The 17,902-nt window shown below is 43.6% G+C and overlaps 1 protein-coding gene and 1 non-coding gene across 2 annotated transcripts; both read left to right on the forward strand.

The window, feature by feature from the left end:
* The first annotated feature begins 419 nt into the window (after positions 1–419).
* On the forward strand, positions 420–11,221 carry LOC139835616 (uncharacterized). Its single transcript, XM_071825476.1, has 8 exons — positions 420–474; positions 557–763; positions 1,620–2,862; positions 2,963–3,605; positions 10,127–10,317; positions 10,434–10,490; positions 10,577–10,648; positions 11,134–11,221. The coding sequence occupies exons 1-8, from the start codon at positions 420–422 to the stop codon at positions 11,219–11,221; spliced, it is 2,556 nt and encodes an 851-aa protein (XP_071681577.1).
* LOC127323348 (uncharacterized) lies at positions 10,324–16,261 on the forward strand. The gene is made up of 14 exons (XR_011751992.1): positions 10,324–10,490; positions 10,577–10,648; positions 11,684–11,826; positions 11,989–12,260; positions 12,350–12,452; positions 12,537–12,667; positions 12,749–12,830; positions 12,945–13,077; positions 13,235–13,389; positions 13,496–13,904; positions 14,002–14,034; positions 14,120–14,227; positions 14,398–15,879; positions 15,967–16,261. It is a non-coding gene; the product is annotated as an uncharacterized protein (transcript).
* The last annotated feature ends 1,641 nt before the right edge of the window (positions 16,262–17,902 follow it).

Genomic DNA, 17,902 nt, shown 5'->3' on the forward strand with positions numbered 1-17,902 from the left:
CGCGTCACACTGCCAGACCAAGATCACGAATCTTCGAATACAACTGGCAAACACCAAGAAACTGCAGATGTCCACTGATGCCTTTCTCACCAAGATGCAGGGCATTGTCGACGAGTTCGCGACTACTGGCGAGGTCATCACCACCCAGGAGCATGTCTCCTTCATCCTCGCCGGCTTAGGAGGCTCCTACAACTCCCTTGTCGCCGCCCTCGGCGTCAGCCCTGCCCCGATCTCCCTGTCCGCCTTGTATGCACAGCTGCGGGCCTATGATCACCGCCAGGAGATGCTTGGTGGCGGCTCCTCCGACATGGATTTTGAGTCATCTGCCAACGCTGCTCAGCGTCAGGGACGCGGGCGCTAGACCAATCGGTCACGTGGTGACCGTGCTGACTATTCAGATCGCCGCGACTCGTGACGCGATGATCGCTGTGACGATCGCCCGCCTCGTCAAGGACGTGGTGGTGGCCGTGCACCGTCTGTAGGGGTCGTGGACGCGGCCGTGGTCGCCGTCGCACCACGCCATGGGTGGATGTAACATGCCAAATCTGCGACAAAGAGGGCCACTCTGCCAAAGATTGCGGGTGGCGGTCTCAAGACGATGATGATGCTGATGATAAAGAAGCTCATGCTGTGTCCTATGGAGTTGATACCAATTGGTACCAGGACAGTGGTGCTACTCATCACATCACCGGGGAGCTCCAAAACATGACTGTCCGCGACAAATATCGTGGCAATGACAAGGTCAACATTGCAGGTGGACATGGTATGCCTATACCTCATGTTGGTCATTCAATTGTTCGTACTCCTGCTCAAAACTTTCATCTTCATAATGTCCTCCATGTTTCACATGCCTCTAAAAACCTGCTCTCCGTTCATCGCTTCACTTATGATAATCGCGTGTTTATTGAATTCCATCCTTTCTTCTTTTTGATCAAGGACCAGGTCACGCGGAAAATAATTCTTAGAGGTCGCTGTGTTGGGGGCTTCTATCCACTCATATCATCCCTGATGTCATCATCACAGTCTCCCAAGCACAGCCAAGCCATCACAAGCAAGGTGGCATAGTCGTTTAGGTCATCCGTCTTTAGCCATTGTTAGGCAAATTATTAGCAAGAATAAACTTCTATCTATTAGAGATTCTAGTTTTGAGTCAGTGTGTGATTCGTGTCAGCGAGCTAAAAGTCATCAGTTGCCCTATCCAATTTCCACTAGTGTCTCTACTGCCCCTCTTCAGTTAATATTTTCTGATGTATGGGGTCCTGCACCCACTTCTGTAGGTCGCCATGACTATATGTAAGCTTTATTGATGATTATAGCAAGTTCACTTGGATCTATTTGCTCAAGAAAAAATCTGATGCTTACAATGCCTTTGTCAATTTTCAAAAACTGGTTGAACGCCAACTTGACACTAAAATCCTCACTGTTCAGTCTGATTGGGGGGGAGAGTATGAAAAACTCAACTCTCTGTTTCAGTCACAGGGGATTTCTCATCATGTCTCCTGTCCTCATGCCCACCAACAGAATGGCTCTGCTGAAACTTGCCTTCCGATCCAAACAGTGTGTCTTCATTGGCTATAGTTCTCAGCATAAAGGTGTAAAATGTCTTGATGTTTCAACAGGGCGTGTTTATATTTCCAGAGATGTGGTGTTTGATGAGGCAGTATTTCCCTTTAAAACTCTTCATCCCAATGCTGGCGCCCTGCTCCGCAAAGAGATACTCTTGCTTGATCCATCCCTCCATCCGTTTGCTCCTGAGAACGAACAATTTGATGACACACATGATGATTTTATGCATGCTACTAATCATGTGCAAAGTGCTCCTTTTCTTGCTCCGCAGGGTCCTACAGCTCAACATCAAGACGCTCCTCAAAATTCTGCTGAAATTGATGCCCCTAGCAGCTCCAATACGTCACATGAAATATCAGCAGAAGAGGATACGGGCGGTGAACACGAAACATATTTTCTGCCAGAATCCCCCTCGGGATCGCCGCCCAGATCCGCCTCGGATCGCTCGCCCGCCAGTCATGGGCCATCTGGCCAATCTGCGGCATCTGCGCCCTCTGCCGCCTCCCCGCGTGCGCCGGACCGTGCTGCCTCCACGTCGGGATCCTCTGCGCCCACCTCCTCCAGCGAACAGGCCACAGCGTCGCCTGCAGGATCCTCTGCGGCTCCTGACCGCACCCGGACAACGCACTCCAGGCCAAATCCTGGCAGCGCTATGGCGCCTGGATCTTCTGCGCCCTCCAACTCTGTGGCTCCTCCTGCGCCTCGCCCAGTTACACGTGCGTCCCGCGGCATACGTAAACCACGTGAGTACACCGACAACACTGTTCGCTGGGGCTTGTCTGCTGTATCCACTGAGCCACCAAATCTTCAGGTTTCTTTGCAAGATCCCAAGTGGAAAAATGCAATGGACGAAGAATATCATGCACTTATGAAGAATCAAACATGGCATCTTGTTCCTCCACGACATGGTACTAATATTATTGACTGTCGATGGATTTACAAGGTTAAGCACAAGGCTGATGGGTCTGTTGATAGATACAAGGCTCGTCTTGTCGCCAAGGGGTTCAAACAACGGTATGGTCTTGATTATGAGGAGACTTTCAGTCCTGTTGTGAAGATAGCTACAGTTCGTCTTGTCCTAGCGATTTCAGTATTCAGGGGATGGAGTTTGCGACAGTTGGATGTTAAGAACGCGTTTTTACATGGTGTTCTGGAAGAGGAAGTTTATATGCGACAGCCGCCTAGCTATGAAGATCCTCGGTATAAGAATTATATTTGCAAACTAGACAAGGCGCTATATGGGCTGAAGCAAGCACCTCGGGCATGGTATTCTCGATTGAGCTCCCAGCTACTTCGGTATGGCTTCAAGGCATCAAAGTCGGACACATCTCTCTTCATATACCGTAAGCATCATGTTACCATGTTCATGCTCATCTGATGACATTATTGTGTCTAGCTCCTCTCAAGCTGCTACTGATGCACTTCTACAAGCTCTTGGCAAAGAATTCGCCCTTAAGGATCTGGGTCAACTCCATTATTTTTTGGGCCTTGAGGTTCAATCGGTCTCTGGTGGTCTCCTTCTTAGCCAGGAGAAATATGCTCAGGATGTTCTTGCTCGTGTTGGTATGACTCAATGTTCTGGCTGCCCCACGCCACTTTCGTCTTCTGAGAAGATAACAGCAAGGGAGGGAGATCTGTTAGGTCCTGAAGATAGTACTAATTACAGGTCCATGGTAGGAGCACTGCAGTATCTTACTCTCACAAGACCTGATATATCGTATGCAGTCAATAAGGTGTGTCAATATTTACATGCTCCAACTAATGTACACTGGACAGCTGCGAAGCGCATAATCAGATATGTGAAGCATACAGTAAGCATGGGGCTAACATTCATGAAGTCTACCTCTACTTTGGTTAGTGCCTTCTCTGATGCAGATTGGGCTGGATGCCCAGATGATAGAAGGTCCACTGGAGGTTTTGCTGTGTTCTTTGGACCGAATCTGATTTCTTGGAGTGCCAAGAAGCAGGCTACAGTTTCAAGGTCCAGCACTAAAGCAGAGTATAAATCAGTGGCCAATGCCACAGTAGAATTAATATGGGTACAGTCATTGCTTGCTGAACTTGGAGTGAAACTGAACCAGACACCTTGCTTATGGTGTGATAATTTGGGAGCTACATATTTGTCTGCAAATCCAGTGTTTCATGCAAGAGCCAAACACATTGAAATAGATTTTCACTTTGTCAGAAAACAAGTGCTGAAGAGACAACTTGAGATTCGATTCATTCCTTCGAAAGATCAAGTGGCTGATGGGTTTACCAAACCACTTCCATTGAGGAGCTTTGAAGAGTTTAGATTTAATCTCAACTTGAGAAAGTTGTGATTAAGGGAGGGTGTTAGAGATAGAATCAATCTCTGTAATTGTAGGGAGTTTTTACCTAATACACACCTTTCCCTCTCCCTCACGATTTAATCTACCATCTATATAAGACAATGCAATGTATGCCTGCTCCGTATCCGAGTAGAGATATTCCTACCTGATCTTATAATTTGCACTCCGCGAAGTCAAGAACTCAACATGGTTGCAAGAAATTACAATATGTCCGTCATCTCCTATTATGCGAATCCCACTCACCAGTCACGGTGTCTTTTATGTCCAAAAAAAAGTCACGGTGTCTTTTCTGTTCATCTAATTTTATTTGTCACTCCTGATTTGTTCTTCTTCCTGTGCAAGCTGGAAGAATTTCATTGTAATATGAAGAAGTGGGACAGCCGAGGCTACAAACTGTAATGGTCTACACTCCTATTGTATACTATTCTGAAAGCATTAACTGAGAGATGCACACTCATGAAAATACCCTATGCTTAAGTGCGTGAGAAGAACTGAGAGAATGAAGTGCTTTATTGATTAGGATTGTTGGCTATTTATAGTAGCCGAACAGTCGGATTACAAGTTGGTTTCTTTACATGCGTCCGTTCGGACGGGACGCAACTTTTCACAATACACAATGATTGGACAAAAATCTAACTGCTAGGTAGTTATGCTAGGGAAATCCTAACTGCTATATTAGCCTAGATCTAACGCTAATATTTCCTAACACTCCCCCTTGGACAACGCTATATTCTAATCTTCATTGTCTTGATAATCTTCACATATCTGGAGTGATGGAAAATCTTTGTAAGATCCTAATGATTCTCGATCTTGAATAACTAACTTTTCTTGACCTTGTAGAGTTGATTTTCTCCAACGAATCCTGTAAAATTATAAGGAAAAAATATAGAAATCCGATATACCGTTGGTATAATAATTGTATCATTAAAACCTATATGAGAAATCCGTTGGAGAACTCATAAGGAAAGAGTACAATATATTATTATCGGATGATAAATAGTAATTTCAGTCCTGGGAGATTTCTCCCCCGAACTTTGCAAATTTCCAAGTCGTCTCATACCAATGCCATGAATGCATTTTTGAAATGCAGCTGCTGGTAAAGACTTAGTGAACAAATCTGCAAGATTGTCACATGATTTTGTTTGCAAAATATCAATTTCTCCATTTTTCTGTAATTCATGAGGAAAGAACAGTTTTGGAGCAATATGTTTTGTGATATTACTTTTAATATATCACATATGCATTTGAGCAACACATGCAGCATTATCTTCATAGATAATAGTTGGTGATTCTAATGAACCGATATCACATGACGTTTGGATATGATTAATCACTCTGCGAAGCCATACACACTCTCGTGAAGCTTCATATAATGCAATTTTCTCAGAGTGGTTAGTGGAAGTTGCTACTAGAGTCTGTCTTGTTGACTTCCATGAAATAGCAGTTCCACCATATAAAAATACAAAACCTGTTTGTGATTTGGCATTGTGAGGATCTGAAAGATAGCCAGCATCAGTATAACCAGTTAAGGTCATATCTTGATTTTTCTGATAGAATAAACCAAGATCTTTAGTACCATGTAAATATCTAAAGATATTTTGTACTCCTGCCCAATGACGTTTTGTTGGAGCTGCACTATGTCTAGCCAGTAAATTTACTGCAAAGGCAATATCTGGTCTAGTACAATTTGCAAGGTACATTAGTGCTCCTATCGCACTAAGGTATGGAAACTCAGGTCCCAATACATCTTCGTTATCATCCCTAGGTCTGAAAGGATCCTTTTCCATATCAAGGGATCTAACGACCATGGGTGTTTTGGATGGATATGATTTATCCATATTGAATTTTTCCAAAACTTTCTGAATATATGCGGGCTGATAAACGAGTATTCCTGAGGGAAGATGCTCAAGTTGTAAACCTAAGCAGAATTTGGTTTTTCCCAAATCCTTCATCTCAAACTCCGTCATTAAATGATTGCGTGCTACAAATATATTTGCCGCGTTACCAATGATGTTGAGGTCATCAACATAAACTGAGATGATGCAAAATCCTTTTGAGGATTTATTTATGAAAAAGCATGGGCAATCATCATTATTTGAGTATCCTTTCTGAAGAAGGAACTCACTAAGCCGGTTATACCACATTTTACCCGACTGCTTTAAGCCATAGAGCGACTTTTGTAATTTTACACAATACATGTTGAGATTTGTGTTTGGATTAGGGATTTTAAGTCCATCAGGAACTTTCATATAAATATCCGCATCGAGTGACTCATATAGATATGCGGTCACTACATCCATTAACTGCATTGATAAATTCATTTGTACTGCCAATGATATTAAGTATCGAAACGTAATTCCACTCATTACAGGAGAATATGTATCGTCGTAGTCGATACCGGGTCTCTGCGTAAACCCTTGTGCTACTAGTCTCGCTTTATATCTCACCACCTCCTTATTTTCGTTCCTTTTTCGAACGAAACCCAATTTAGCTCCCACAGGGAAGACTTTTTGAGGAGTAGGTATTACTTTAGATAATACCTCTCTTTTATTAAGCGAGCGCAGTTCTGCCTCAATTGCCTCCTTCCATTTAGGCCAATCCGAGCGCTTCAGGCACTCTTTCATAGATTTTGGCTCTGGATCCAGTTGAAGGGTTTTAGCAATTTTAGAGGAGAAATATGTGTCGACAAGTGTAGTCTTTCTATTGTATGATTCTCCCGAATCGATATAGTTTATGAAAATTTCATTAGTTTCTTCAGGCACCGTGTGATTTCCCATAACAACGGAGTCTGGTTGTTTCGATGTCCCAGCAATAGAATTTGTGTGCACATTTATGCTAGGTTCTTGATCTTGAACATCATCTTGGTGTCTATCAACTTCAGGTTGATTTGCATTTACCGTCATAGATTTCCTTTGTTTCCGCGGTGGCTTTGGAGAAGCCTTTTCCCTTGAGACCAGATTTCTCCCCCTTTTATTTGCAATTGGGAGTTGAGTAGTTTTATTTGGTACCTGTACTCATTCTGGTGCATTGACTGCAGGGATATATGATTTAGTGACACCTTTGTGATCAGTAAATGCATCTGGCCAGTTATTTGCAAAGTGTTGCAAATCTATTATTCTCTAAACTTCAGATTCGGATTCTTTAGTACGTGGATCTAAGGATTGGATGCCTGTTACATTCCAATCTATTTCCTGGCATTCTTTGTGGTTTGTTTCTCCCCCTAATGCCGGGAAATGATCCTCATCAAAAATTGAATCAGCGTACCGGGCTGTAAACAGGTCCCCTGCTAGGGGTTCTAAATATTTTATAATTGACGGTGATTTATATCCCACATAGATTCCAATTTTTCTATGGGGGGCCATGGAAGTACGCTGTGGTGGTGATATCGGTACGTATACAGCGCAACCGAATTTTCGCAGGTGGGAAATACTTGGCTGATTGCCTCGTACTATTTGAAATGGGGAAGTTTAATGATATGCAGTTGGTCTGATTTGCATCAGATCTGCGGCGTGTAAAACCGCATGTCCCCAACAAGAGGTTGGTAAATTGCAATTCTGCAATAATGGTCTAGCAGTTAATTTTACTCTTTTGATTAAAGATTCAGCCAATCCATTTTGAGTATGAACATAAGGTACAGAATGTTCTGGATGAATGCCTAAGGCCATACAATAATCATTGAATGCGCGTGAACTGAATTCAGCCGCATTGTCCATTCTTATTGTTTTAATCCTGTGTTCAGGATAATTTGCTCTTAATTTGATAATTTGAGCTATTAATTTGGCAAAGGCATGGTTACGTGTTGATAATAAACACACATGTGACCATCTAGTAGATGCATCAATTAGCACCATAAAGTACCTAAATGGTCGTTGTATTTGACCACATATATCTCCTTGAATTCTTTCAAGAAAATTAAGTGACTCATTTTTAACTTTGAGGTAGGATGGCCTAATAATTAATTTCTCTGTAGCACATGCGGTGCATACAAAATCTGATGACTTGGGAAATCTTTTAATTGGTAAATTATGACCAACAGAATTGCCTATAATTTTTCTCATCATACCTATTCCAGGATGACCAAGGCGATCGTGCCAAGTCTTGAATTTATCAAGATTTTGAAAAATTATTTTGTACGCAACATAAGGTACGGGTTTAATGTATGTAAAGTATAATCCGGAAGAAAATGAAGGGAATTTTTCAAGAGTTTGTTCCTCATATCCGTCGCTTTTTATTAAAAGCAAATATTCTTTCTTATCCATCTTAATAGTTTTAAGATGGAAATCATTTGATCGGATATCTTTGAAACTTATAAGGGTACGTGCTGATTCAGGATACAAGAGTGCATTCTGAATTACAATAGTAGTACCCATAGGGAGTGTAAATGTAGCTCTTCCTGAACCAATTATTGCTTTATTACTCCCGGTTATAGACATAACATCTTCCTTTCTCTTAGTGAGAGTTTGGAAGTATTTAGTTTCCCTTAAAATTGTATTAGTGGTAGCACTATCCACTAAACATAATTCTTATTCCATCGATTTTCTTTTTCCTGTAAAATTTCTTTCTTCTGGCCTGTGCTCTCTTTTCAGAGCATTACGTGCGTGATAACATGAGAAGAACTGAGAGAATGAAGTGCTTTATTGATTAGGATTGTTGGCTATTTATAGTGGCCGAACAGTCGGATTACAAGTCGGTTTCTTTACATGCGTCCGTTCGGATGGGACGCAACTTTTCACAATACACAGCGATTGGACATAACGCTAATATTTCCTAACAGTGCGTGAGGTTCTTTTCGATTTACATTCGTACACCTCTTCTAATTTTTCTTCTTCTACACATACTGCGTATGATAAGTTCTATTCGTAGCTACAATATAGCATTTTAGAGTGTCGACCTAGGTTCTACCCATTACACTCATGTATCTTATTGGTTCATCATTTCAACCATACATAATCCATGGATTCGACTTTTATCTACAACAAACATAATTGTTTTACTTTTGTAAGAGTGATCATAACTATAAAAAATCATTTCATCATTTGGCTAATTATTCTGGGATGGTACATATTCATAATAAATAATAAATTAATAACATAATTTTCCGCAACAACGTGCGGGGTATCATCTAGTTTTCCCTAATAGTAGGTTGCATAACATACAGGAATCTCACAATAATTTATTTTTGAATTTTCTATCATTTTCTTTTGTATTTTACAAAGCTAAAAAAGACGATCCCGGGGTGGGATGCATGGGGAGCAAAATAACATATTACACCAGTTCGTGCCACGAACCGGTGCTAAAGGCCACGCGACTGACGGCAACCCTTTAGCACCGGTTCGTGACACGAACCGGTGCTAAAGGTCCCGCATGAACCGGTGCTAAAGCCCTAGCCGCTCGAATCGGTGTCACTGCACCCTTTAGTCTGGGTTCGTAGCACAATCGGTGCTAAAGCTCCGGACAGCTCCAAACATAAGCCATATTTTCTATTAGTGCCTATCATCATGGCAATTAATATTCCAAAAAGTGTCCACCACACCTAGGAATCTAGGCATACGAATCCAGTGGTCAACTTGAGAACAAGGGGTCAACTTGCATGTTGCTCCACGTGTAGAATTGACCCTTAATTGGGAGTTCAATAAGACCTAGGTAACTTATTACTTCATTAAAAGTACTTATGTCCTGAAAATTTGCCCCTGGCCTGTTACGACTTTCAGAATATCTGTAGAAGTTGAAGTCAGCAAGAATTATTATTATTATTATTATTATTATTATTATTATTATTATTGTTATTATTATTATTAAGAACAAGCAAGTGCGTGACCCTTTGCCCTACCTGGGAGCGCTCCACGATAGTTTGCATTGTTGATTCGCTCTCTTCTTTGGTTCGTCTGTTTTGCCGCATGCTGCAGAAATTGGTTGATTGGTTCGATCGTTCCGTCCTCTGCCTCTAGACACTGCGTGTGGGACCGATTCATGGCATGGCCTGCTTGTCATTCTCGTTCTGGGTCTCTTTTTCGTCTCTGTGGTTGGCCTTGGGCGTGCTGCGCGCCGCAGCGCTGCTAGTGGATGGATGAGCCTGGCACCGTCCTTTTTACGGTTTATTGTGCAAACGCGGCAATTACATTCTCTTAGCTTCTGCATGTAGGCCTGATTAATTCTCGGCCCCGCATGCCTGTGTCGTTTTGGTTTGCAAAAGAAGTCGACTGGGCATTTGTTTTTCTGCGCGTCTGCAGGGCCTTATAAAGCTTTCTCTGCCCCGCTTCTCTACAGACCCACCACTCGTCCTCTCCAACTTTCGTCTTCCTCGAGCTGAGACGCCGAGGTACCGCCACCGCTCCGCAGCACAATATCCTGCCCGCCGCCGCGTCGCACCGCCGTCTCCTGCCCGCCGCCATTTCGTGCACCATGGAAGGATTGGGTTGAGGTGTTCCTGATTTCAGCTCCGTTCAGCTCCGTCCAGCCGATCTGGGATTTCAGCTCTTTTTCCCCGTGTTCATCTCCTTTCCTTCTGTCCTGATTCCGTGCCTCCTTCACAGGCAGCTCCGTCCAGCCGATCTGGATTGCCGCTGACTGCTTCATTCGCCCGTCGTTCCTCAGGTACGAGTCTCACATTTCTCTGCTCGGCTCAGCTTGCAGATACTCCCAATGATTTTGCCTGTATTTCTCTGTCCGATTGGTTCCAGATTGGTTCCAGCCGTGTATTTCTCTGTCCGACCGACGTGTGTGCCTTCCACGCTCTCGCTCTTTCTGCCGAGGTATGTCAGCTCTTCCCCTAAATCTTTTGCCTGGTTGTCCCAATGGTCTGATTGAGGGTGCTTGTTGCAGTTCATGTGTTCGTTAATATGCATGTGAGGTGATGATCCTGTTATAGACGCTATATGTGTTTCTGTTCGTTTGCTTCGCGCTTAGTTTTTAATGGACGCATAATTTAGCTATTTTTACTCACACCTTTCATTGTTAGAGCCTTAGAGAGGGGTGTGATCTAAATCTGCACACACCCTGCGAGCACATTTCTTTCCAGCACAAATAGAACTCCACGCGCACCCGGTGCCGGCAGGGCAGTCTGTGTTGGACTTTTGGAGACAGTTGTCTTCGCATGGACCAGTTGAGCACACATCTGCGCTCCCGATATAGTATAGCCTAGATTCTTTTCTTGCTTTTACATCTAGAAAGATATCACCACGGAGAAGAAATGTATATCATGAATTAAACTCAAATGTTGGTTGTGTTTTTGATGCAGCGTCATGTACAAAGAAGTTAAATCGTACCTGATGCCATTACAATACATGCCAGAACTAGGAGTAGCGCTGGAGCACGCCTCATCGTAACTTAGATGAAGTGTGGTTGACGATTACTGGGTGAGTTGTGAGCAGGGAGAAGATCAAAGGAGATGCCAAGTCCTTTATAGTAGTTGTGAGATTAATGCACGCTAAGTAATCTCTAGCTAGCGCTCAAGTAGAAGATTGGACAAGTATTGCAAATTTAGTTGAAATAAATGCGTTAATCTGTGGATATATACATATTTAACTTTCATAAAGCATTAATTTTTGGAAAAATATATCTTGAGTTCATGCTTCTGCTGTGTGATGTGGTCGTATATATGCTCCATTTCATGCTGTCATCCTTGTAACCTGTTGTTCTCTTTATATTTCTGCATTTGCTCCTTCGTTTGCTTTCTACCTGCTTGCTTTTGCTGTTTAGGTATGCTTACATGTTCTAGAATGTTGCCTTACCCCCCTGTTCAGAAAATTCAGCCTTGCTAACCCTAATATCTGATGGTCTTTTTCCAGATGGGTTTCGATTCACTGTGTGATCTTTCTCCAGCTAGTAAGCACTGGTCCATCAACATGCGAGTTGCTCGCATGTGGGACTACTGTGGACCCGTGATGGTCAGCCGCTGATTCACGTTGATCTTGTGCTGGTAGACGATAAGGTGACCTTCTCCACTGATAGCTTTCTCTTTAAAGAAACCGTGCTAATGTTGCCCACTTGTTTTCCATCGCTTTGTCAACAGTCTATTGTATTGCATACTATGTTGTATTTCAGATAGTTCGGTGTTATTTTGGTATTTTGCTAATCCCTTTTTGGCTTCCAGGGTACCGCTATGTATGCATAAATACCTGGTACTAAGGCCAAGAAGTTCAAAGAGCCTATTCAAGAGAATGGAGTGTACTCTTTGAAAAAGTTCTTTGTGGCTCCAAGCAAATCCTCATACAAGTTGTTTCCTGCCAAGTATATGATCAAGTTCATACCTTGGACAACTGTCACCTACTGAAGCTGTGCCTAAGTCATTCCCTACGCATGTTTACAATCTGGTTCCATTTTGTGACCTTCCCTCTCGTGTTGGAGCCCAGGACTATTTCACTGGTGTGTGTCTTATCTTTCAATAACAAGACGTGCATGTGCAACTCAGTTCACTGCCTACATGTGTTCTCATCCTTTGCTTTCCGATGCAGATGTCTTGGGACAGATTGTGGGTGTTTCTAGGCTGGGACATGTTTGTATGTCAACTAACTCTTCTGACACTGCTAAGAGGGTTATTGCTCTGAGAGATGATAGGTAAGATTCTTCGGTTGTTCTGTCCTTGGCATCTATTCAGCGGTGTTGTTGATAATGATGCCAGGTCTATCCAAAAAAATGCAGGAACACATAGGTCAAGCTTGTGCTTTGGGGGCACAGGGCTGTTGAATTTGACGCAGAGCTTCTGTTTGACAATGGCCAGAACACGGCAGTTGTTGGAGTATTTGTTGGCCTTCTTATGAAATCTTACAATAGTGAGCTCCTCTTACACTGGTTAATCTACTACTTTATGTTAGCCCTTCAGATGTCGACTCACGATCCCGTGTCCATTGTAGATGATGAGACGCTGAGTGGAGGATCTGCATGTAGATGGTACCTGAACGAAGATATTCCAGAGATTGAGTCTTGCTTCGACAGGTCGGTTGATGGTAGTCCATGCTGCACCCCCAGCTTTTGCATTCTATGTATTTGTGCATTTCTTGCTTTAGCCTACCAAGGTGCTTAGGAGCTCTTCATGTATGTTCTATACAGGCTGGGTGATGACTTCGCTAAGGTTCAGTGGATCTCTACCGGCACCGAAAAATTTGCGGTGTCACGTAATAGAGCTGATCTACCCCACAAGACAGTTGCTGAGCTCAGAGAACTGGATCCATGGGAAACAGAGGTATATCCACCCTTCCACTGATGTGATCATATCTGTTGTTGACTATCTTATACTTTCTACCATATATGCCCTTCTATTTAGGTTATAGAGATGGAATTTTGTAGCTGTGTCAAGCAATTTATGTTGTCCCTTAAAATATCTTGGTGGTTGCTTGCAGGCTACAGACTTCCTCTGCACTGTGTCAATTACAAGTGTGGCGCCTGAACAGCCGTGGTGGTTCCAGTCATGCTCCAAGTGCCACAGATTGGCTACGTCTTATGGATCGGAGTACAGATGCAGTGGAGGCTGTGTTTCAACAAAAGCTTATCCCAAGTATACCTCTTTCCCCTCCTTAGACCTCCAAATGGCTAGATCTGTGAAGCACTCTTCTTATCACTCATGGAAATTCATGACCGGCATCCTGGTTGGTTTGACGTAGGTACCGACTCTGCCTTGTTGGGACCGATAGCACTGGTAGTGCTGAGTTCGTCTTCTTTAACCGTGTTGCTCAGCAGCTGGTTGGTAAAACTGTGATATCGCTTTTAAGATCGTCAGGGCTGCCGCGTGAGATTGCTGCTGTTGTTTGTCAGAAATACACTCTTGCTGTATCGGTGACCCAGAAAAGCCTATCACAGAGGAACATATCGTTCCAGGTCAATGCAATCGAAACCTTCTTTGGAAGGCATAACTCTGTGCCACATGACACTTGTGTTTCTACTATACTACCCCTGACTATGACAGCAGCCTCTTCGCTTGATGACAGCGGAACCTCTTCGCTTGATCAGGTTCTTGATGGCCTCGCTATGCCTGTTGAAGATATCCCAAAGAGGGCGGGTCCGATTCGCATGGTAAATTCTCTGATATACTTCTTTCAGGTTGTGTGAGCCAGTGCTTTCTTTTACCCATGCTTACATCTGAATTATTTATGTGACAACCGCTTCGCAGCTTAAAGAGAAAGGAGCCTGAGGGAGCAAAAACGTGAGCATCTTTCCGATGTTGTGTAATTTGATCATTCCTATTTCACACCCAATGAACGTAAACTGACCTTCCCTTTCTTTCTCAGCTCCAAGAATCTTACTGAGGATGCTGTACTTACCGGTCAGAACATTGATCCTGATAGCATCCCTAGGAATGCCTCTGCCACGCCTCCTGTCAAGCTTGCAAGTGAAGTGTAAGTGATTTCTTCTGTCTCTTTCTCCAGCTTATGTTCTTCTGCTATCTATGCCTGTAACTGTATATTATTGTTGCGACCTGGTGGCTGTTTCATGTTGTCCATGCTCACCACTTTCTTCGTTTATGCGCCTGATCTTACCTGTTACTTGTTCTTCTACTCTGAACTAGTATTGCTGCTGGGAACGAGGTTCATCTGCATGGCAAGGTAAGCCTTTTCTATCTCCGCCCTACTTTCCTTTGGTCCATCTCTTACCGACGTTATTAGGTTCTTTGCATAAATAATAAATTGTCGCATTCCTCATCTTTTTTTCATTTCTACCTCTGCTTCTACTGCAACTATATGCCCAGTGGCGGACGACCCCTTTGGGCAGGGTAGGGTGGCCGCCCTACCTTAATTTTTGTGCAAAACTTTTGTATATGTATTCATCTGTCGATGTGTTTTATCTGAAGATTTGTCAGTCTACGTGTGTCGCCTTTTAAATAGAAAGAGAAGGGAAAAGATGTGCGTTGGGCGCTGGCTACTAGGCTTCTCCACTGGGACAACTGGGTTGGGCCGGTCTACAGCTTCCTGCAGTGCGGCTCAACCGACCGAGAAGCCACGGCCCCATGAAAGAAACCCATGACTGCCCAGCCATGATAATCAAAACAAGACGGCGCGGCGGCGCAGGAACCCTGGCGGCTAGCGGAGCGCAGGAGCACTGCGCCGGCAGGTAGATCGGCACTAGCAGCAAGGGGCGCGGCGACTCCGACAAAGGGCGGTGGCGGCCGGGGAGAAATCTTCACCGGTGTCCAGGTCCCAGCTCGCCCAGGCTTTCCCTTATAGGGTTATACCTCATTCTCGTTTTCTACATAGGATTGAATACTCATCCTTGTTGAAAATTTTGCATCATTTTTTCTTATGCTTTAGATATATTTTTTTATTTTGCAAAATTCTTAATACTCTAGATTTCGCCCGACCTTAAATTTTTTTCGTCCTCCGTCACTGTATATGCCTACATTTCTTCTGCCTACAGTACATAGTTGATTCTATCTTCAGGAGGTTTGTGATGTTAATGTTGTTACTACCTTTCCATTTTTTGCACAACCTTGCCCTTTTTTACACACATGTGCTGCTTTCCTCTGCCGCCTCGCTCTTGATGAGGTTATTAGGTTCTTTGCGTACTGATGTGAACTTCAGTTATGGAGTGATAGGATTGTCTGCTTTGCTTCGTGGAATTGTAGCGCATCTGATCATGAACAGTTTGGTGTTTATAGATACTGCTGTGATACATGATGTGGGACATTTTTTCGTTATGTTCCGGCAATGAAACGAGATCCCGCTAATAAATGTATCTCCGTTATGCTCAGCTACAGCGACTAGATTTGTCGAAACTTTATGGCCTAACATGCTTCATGTCTTTCCAGAGTCCTGAGGTAGAAGTTGAAGATGAAGCTGACAGTGGTGCTAAGAAGAGATAGTTCCTCCTTTTAGTATTATCTTTCTTTGCATTAGATGTCTGTGCGTTCCTATCTTAACTGACCGTGTGCTCGTCAATGTTTCACAGGAAAGTGCCACCTGAAGCCACTGATCCCACCTCTACGGTCACTCGTCTACTCAAGAAGACTGGTTTGAAGAAGGGAAAGTAGTGCATGCTCTCAGTCCTTGCCAAGGTGCTTCCTTGATCTATCACCTGGTTCTTCGCTTCTGATTGCTCCTTCATCATGCTAATCTCAATTCTTTGCTATATTCTCTCCTAGGTTTGATGTTGATGTCGCTGCCCACTCACCCTGCCGTCACTAATGTCCTTTTGTAAATTATGCCCCTCTATGGACCTGCTGGTGATATGTAATATATGCTCAGGACACCGCTTTTAGTATTGTATTAGTTTGCTGAACCTCCTATGCTATTAAACTAGGGAAGACCAACGGAGCTTTATGGTACTGTATGTATGTATGTGGGTTAGTGCCCAGAAATGATACCTCTACTATATTGTGTTTAGTTTAAGCTCTATACTACACTGTACCCGTTTATTGTATATATGTGTGTTAATCCCGTGCATTGTCGTTCATGTAATTGCAGGCATGCCTGGTAAGTGGTAATCCTGTAGTATTTGATACCACAGAGCTAGCTTCCCGCTGCTGCCAACCTATAGATCTACATATTCTACGCATCAGTGTGTTCTAAGTTAACTATTTTCTAGCAGCTGAACCACAGTGTTTCTCCGTCAGTTTGATTAGCTATGATGTACGTCCTTGCGGACGAAATTCTCTGTGTTCATGTATTCTCACTGTGCCGTCCTTGTTTTGCTTATGCAACGAGCCTAGAAATCGATGCTATATATATTTGTTAGGACGGATTTGCTATATGGTGTCAGCTATTTTATTGCATTTTGCTAACGTTTGAGACTACCAAAATCGATCAATGCTCAACTTTTTCGAACAGAAGCTCCAGCTGTGACGAATCCCAAATCCTTGTTGCTCCAAGAATAACTAAGGGCATCTCCCTGTGTTCGTTTTGTGTCTGTCCACGGACACGAAAGTGGGCATGCGTCCGTTTGCATCGGGTGTCCCTAGCGGCCCGACGCATTTTGTGCGTGGCTCATATTTTTTTTGAAATACCCGAAAGTAATCAAATTGCACGCTACCATATTGGCTCAAATTGAGGTCTCAAATAAGTTCATCACATTGTGCACATGGTATGAAGAAGATGGAGTCCAAAAGGGACATAACATGGCCAGACCAACAAATGTAGTCCAAAAGAGGCAATGCTGCTTGGCAATGGTGCCGCAGATCAATCGTCCCGCGATAGGATTTGGACATCAGCTTTGACGCCTTCGGCGTAGCTTCCTGGCCTCCGGTGGTGGCGCACTTTGAGCTAACCTGAGATGCGGTCTCCATCGGGGTCTGTGGCAGTGGCTATGGGGGGGTCTAGGGCGGTGGCTGGGGGATTTCCTCGGAATCCATGGTGGCTGCGGGCCTGCGGCGACGAGGACGTCCATCGCAACGGTGTTGACGCCAATCAACTTTGATTTTTGGGGCTGGGAATGGCAACCGGTGGAAATGTCAGCTGCGTCTGAGCTATGACCGCTCGGCGTCCGCGGCGACACAATCTCGACGCATATTTATGCCACGTTTGCGTCTCCACGGATAGCCCAGTACTATGCGTCGGGCCGCCGGGCCTGGTTCCGGACGCATTTTTCAACCGCGCAATCGAAAATAGTCGCGTCCGTTTGCGTCGCCCCGTTGGAGATGGCATACACACTTCTGTACCCCGTGTCATCTGTTCAGTCCTTTCGTAAAATAAAGACACGTAATGTTAAAACACAGCGTCCGAACACAGAAATTTAGTTGGGCCGACATTGGGCCGCAGAGGACCGGTTAGGAGGCTCCCCATGGGGCGCCCCAACTACTAGTATGTATATATATATATATATATATATATATATATATATATATATATATATATATATATATATATATATATATATATATATATATATACATATATATATATATATATAAAAGCTGAACCTCTTTGCTAAAACCATAATTTTTTGGGTACTGCTCCCTTAGAGATTGTCCAATCATGCATCGCCATATCTGCTTTTTTCACTGTAGATGACACACGGTTCATGTACACAATTTTGCCTTCTTCTTTTTCTTCCCGTGTGAAAGACTTGGTGACCGGCAGATT

Source organism: Lolium perenne, chromosome 2 (assembly GCF_019359855.2).
Source record: "Lolium perenne isolate Kyuss_39 chromosome 2, Kyuss_2.0, whole genome shotgun sequence".
In the NCBI taxonomy this organism is placed as follows: Eukaryota; Viridiplantae; Streptophyta; class Magnoliopsida; order Poales; family Poaceae; genus Lolium; species Lolium perenne.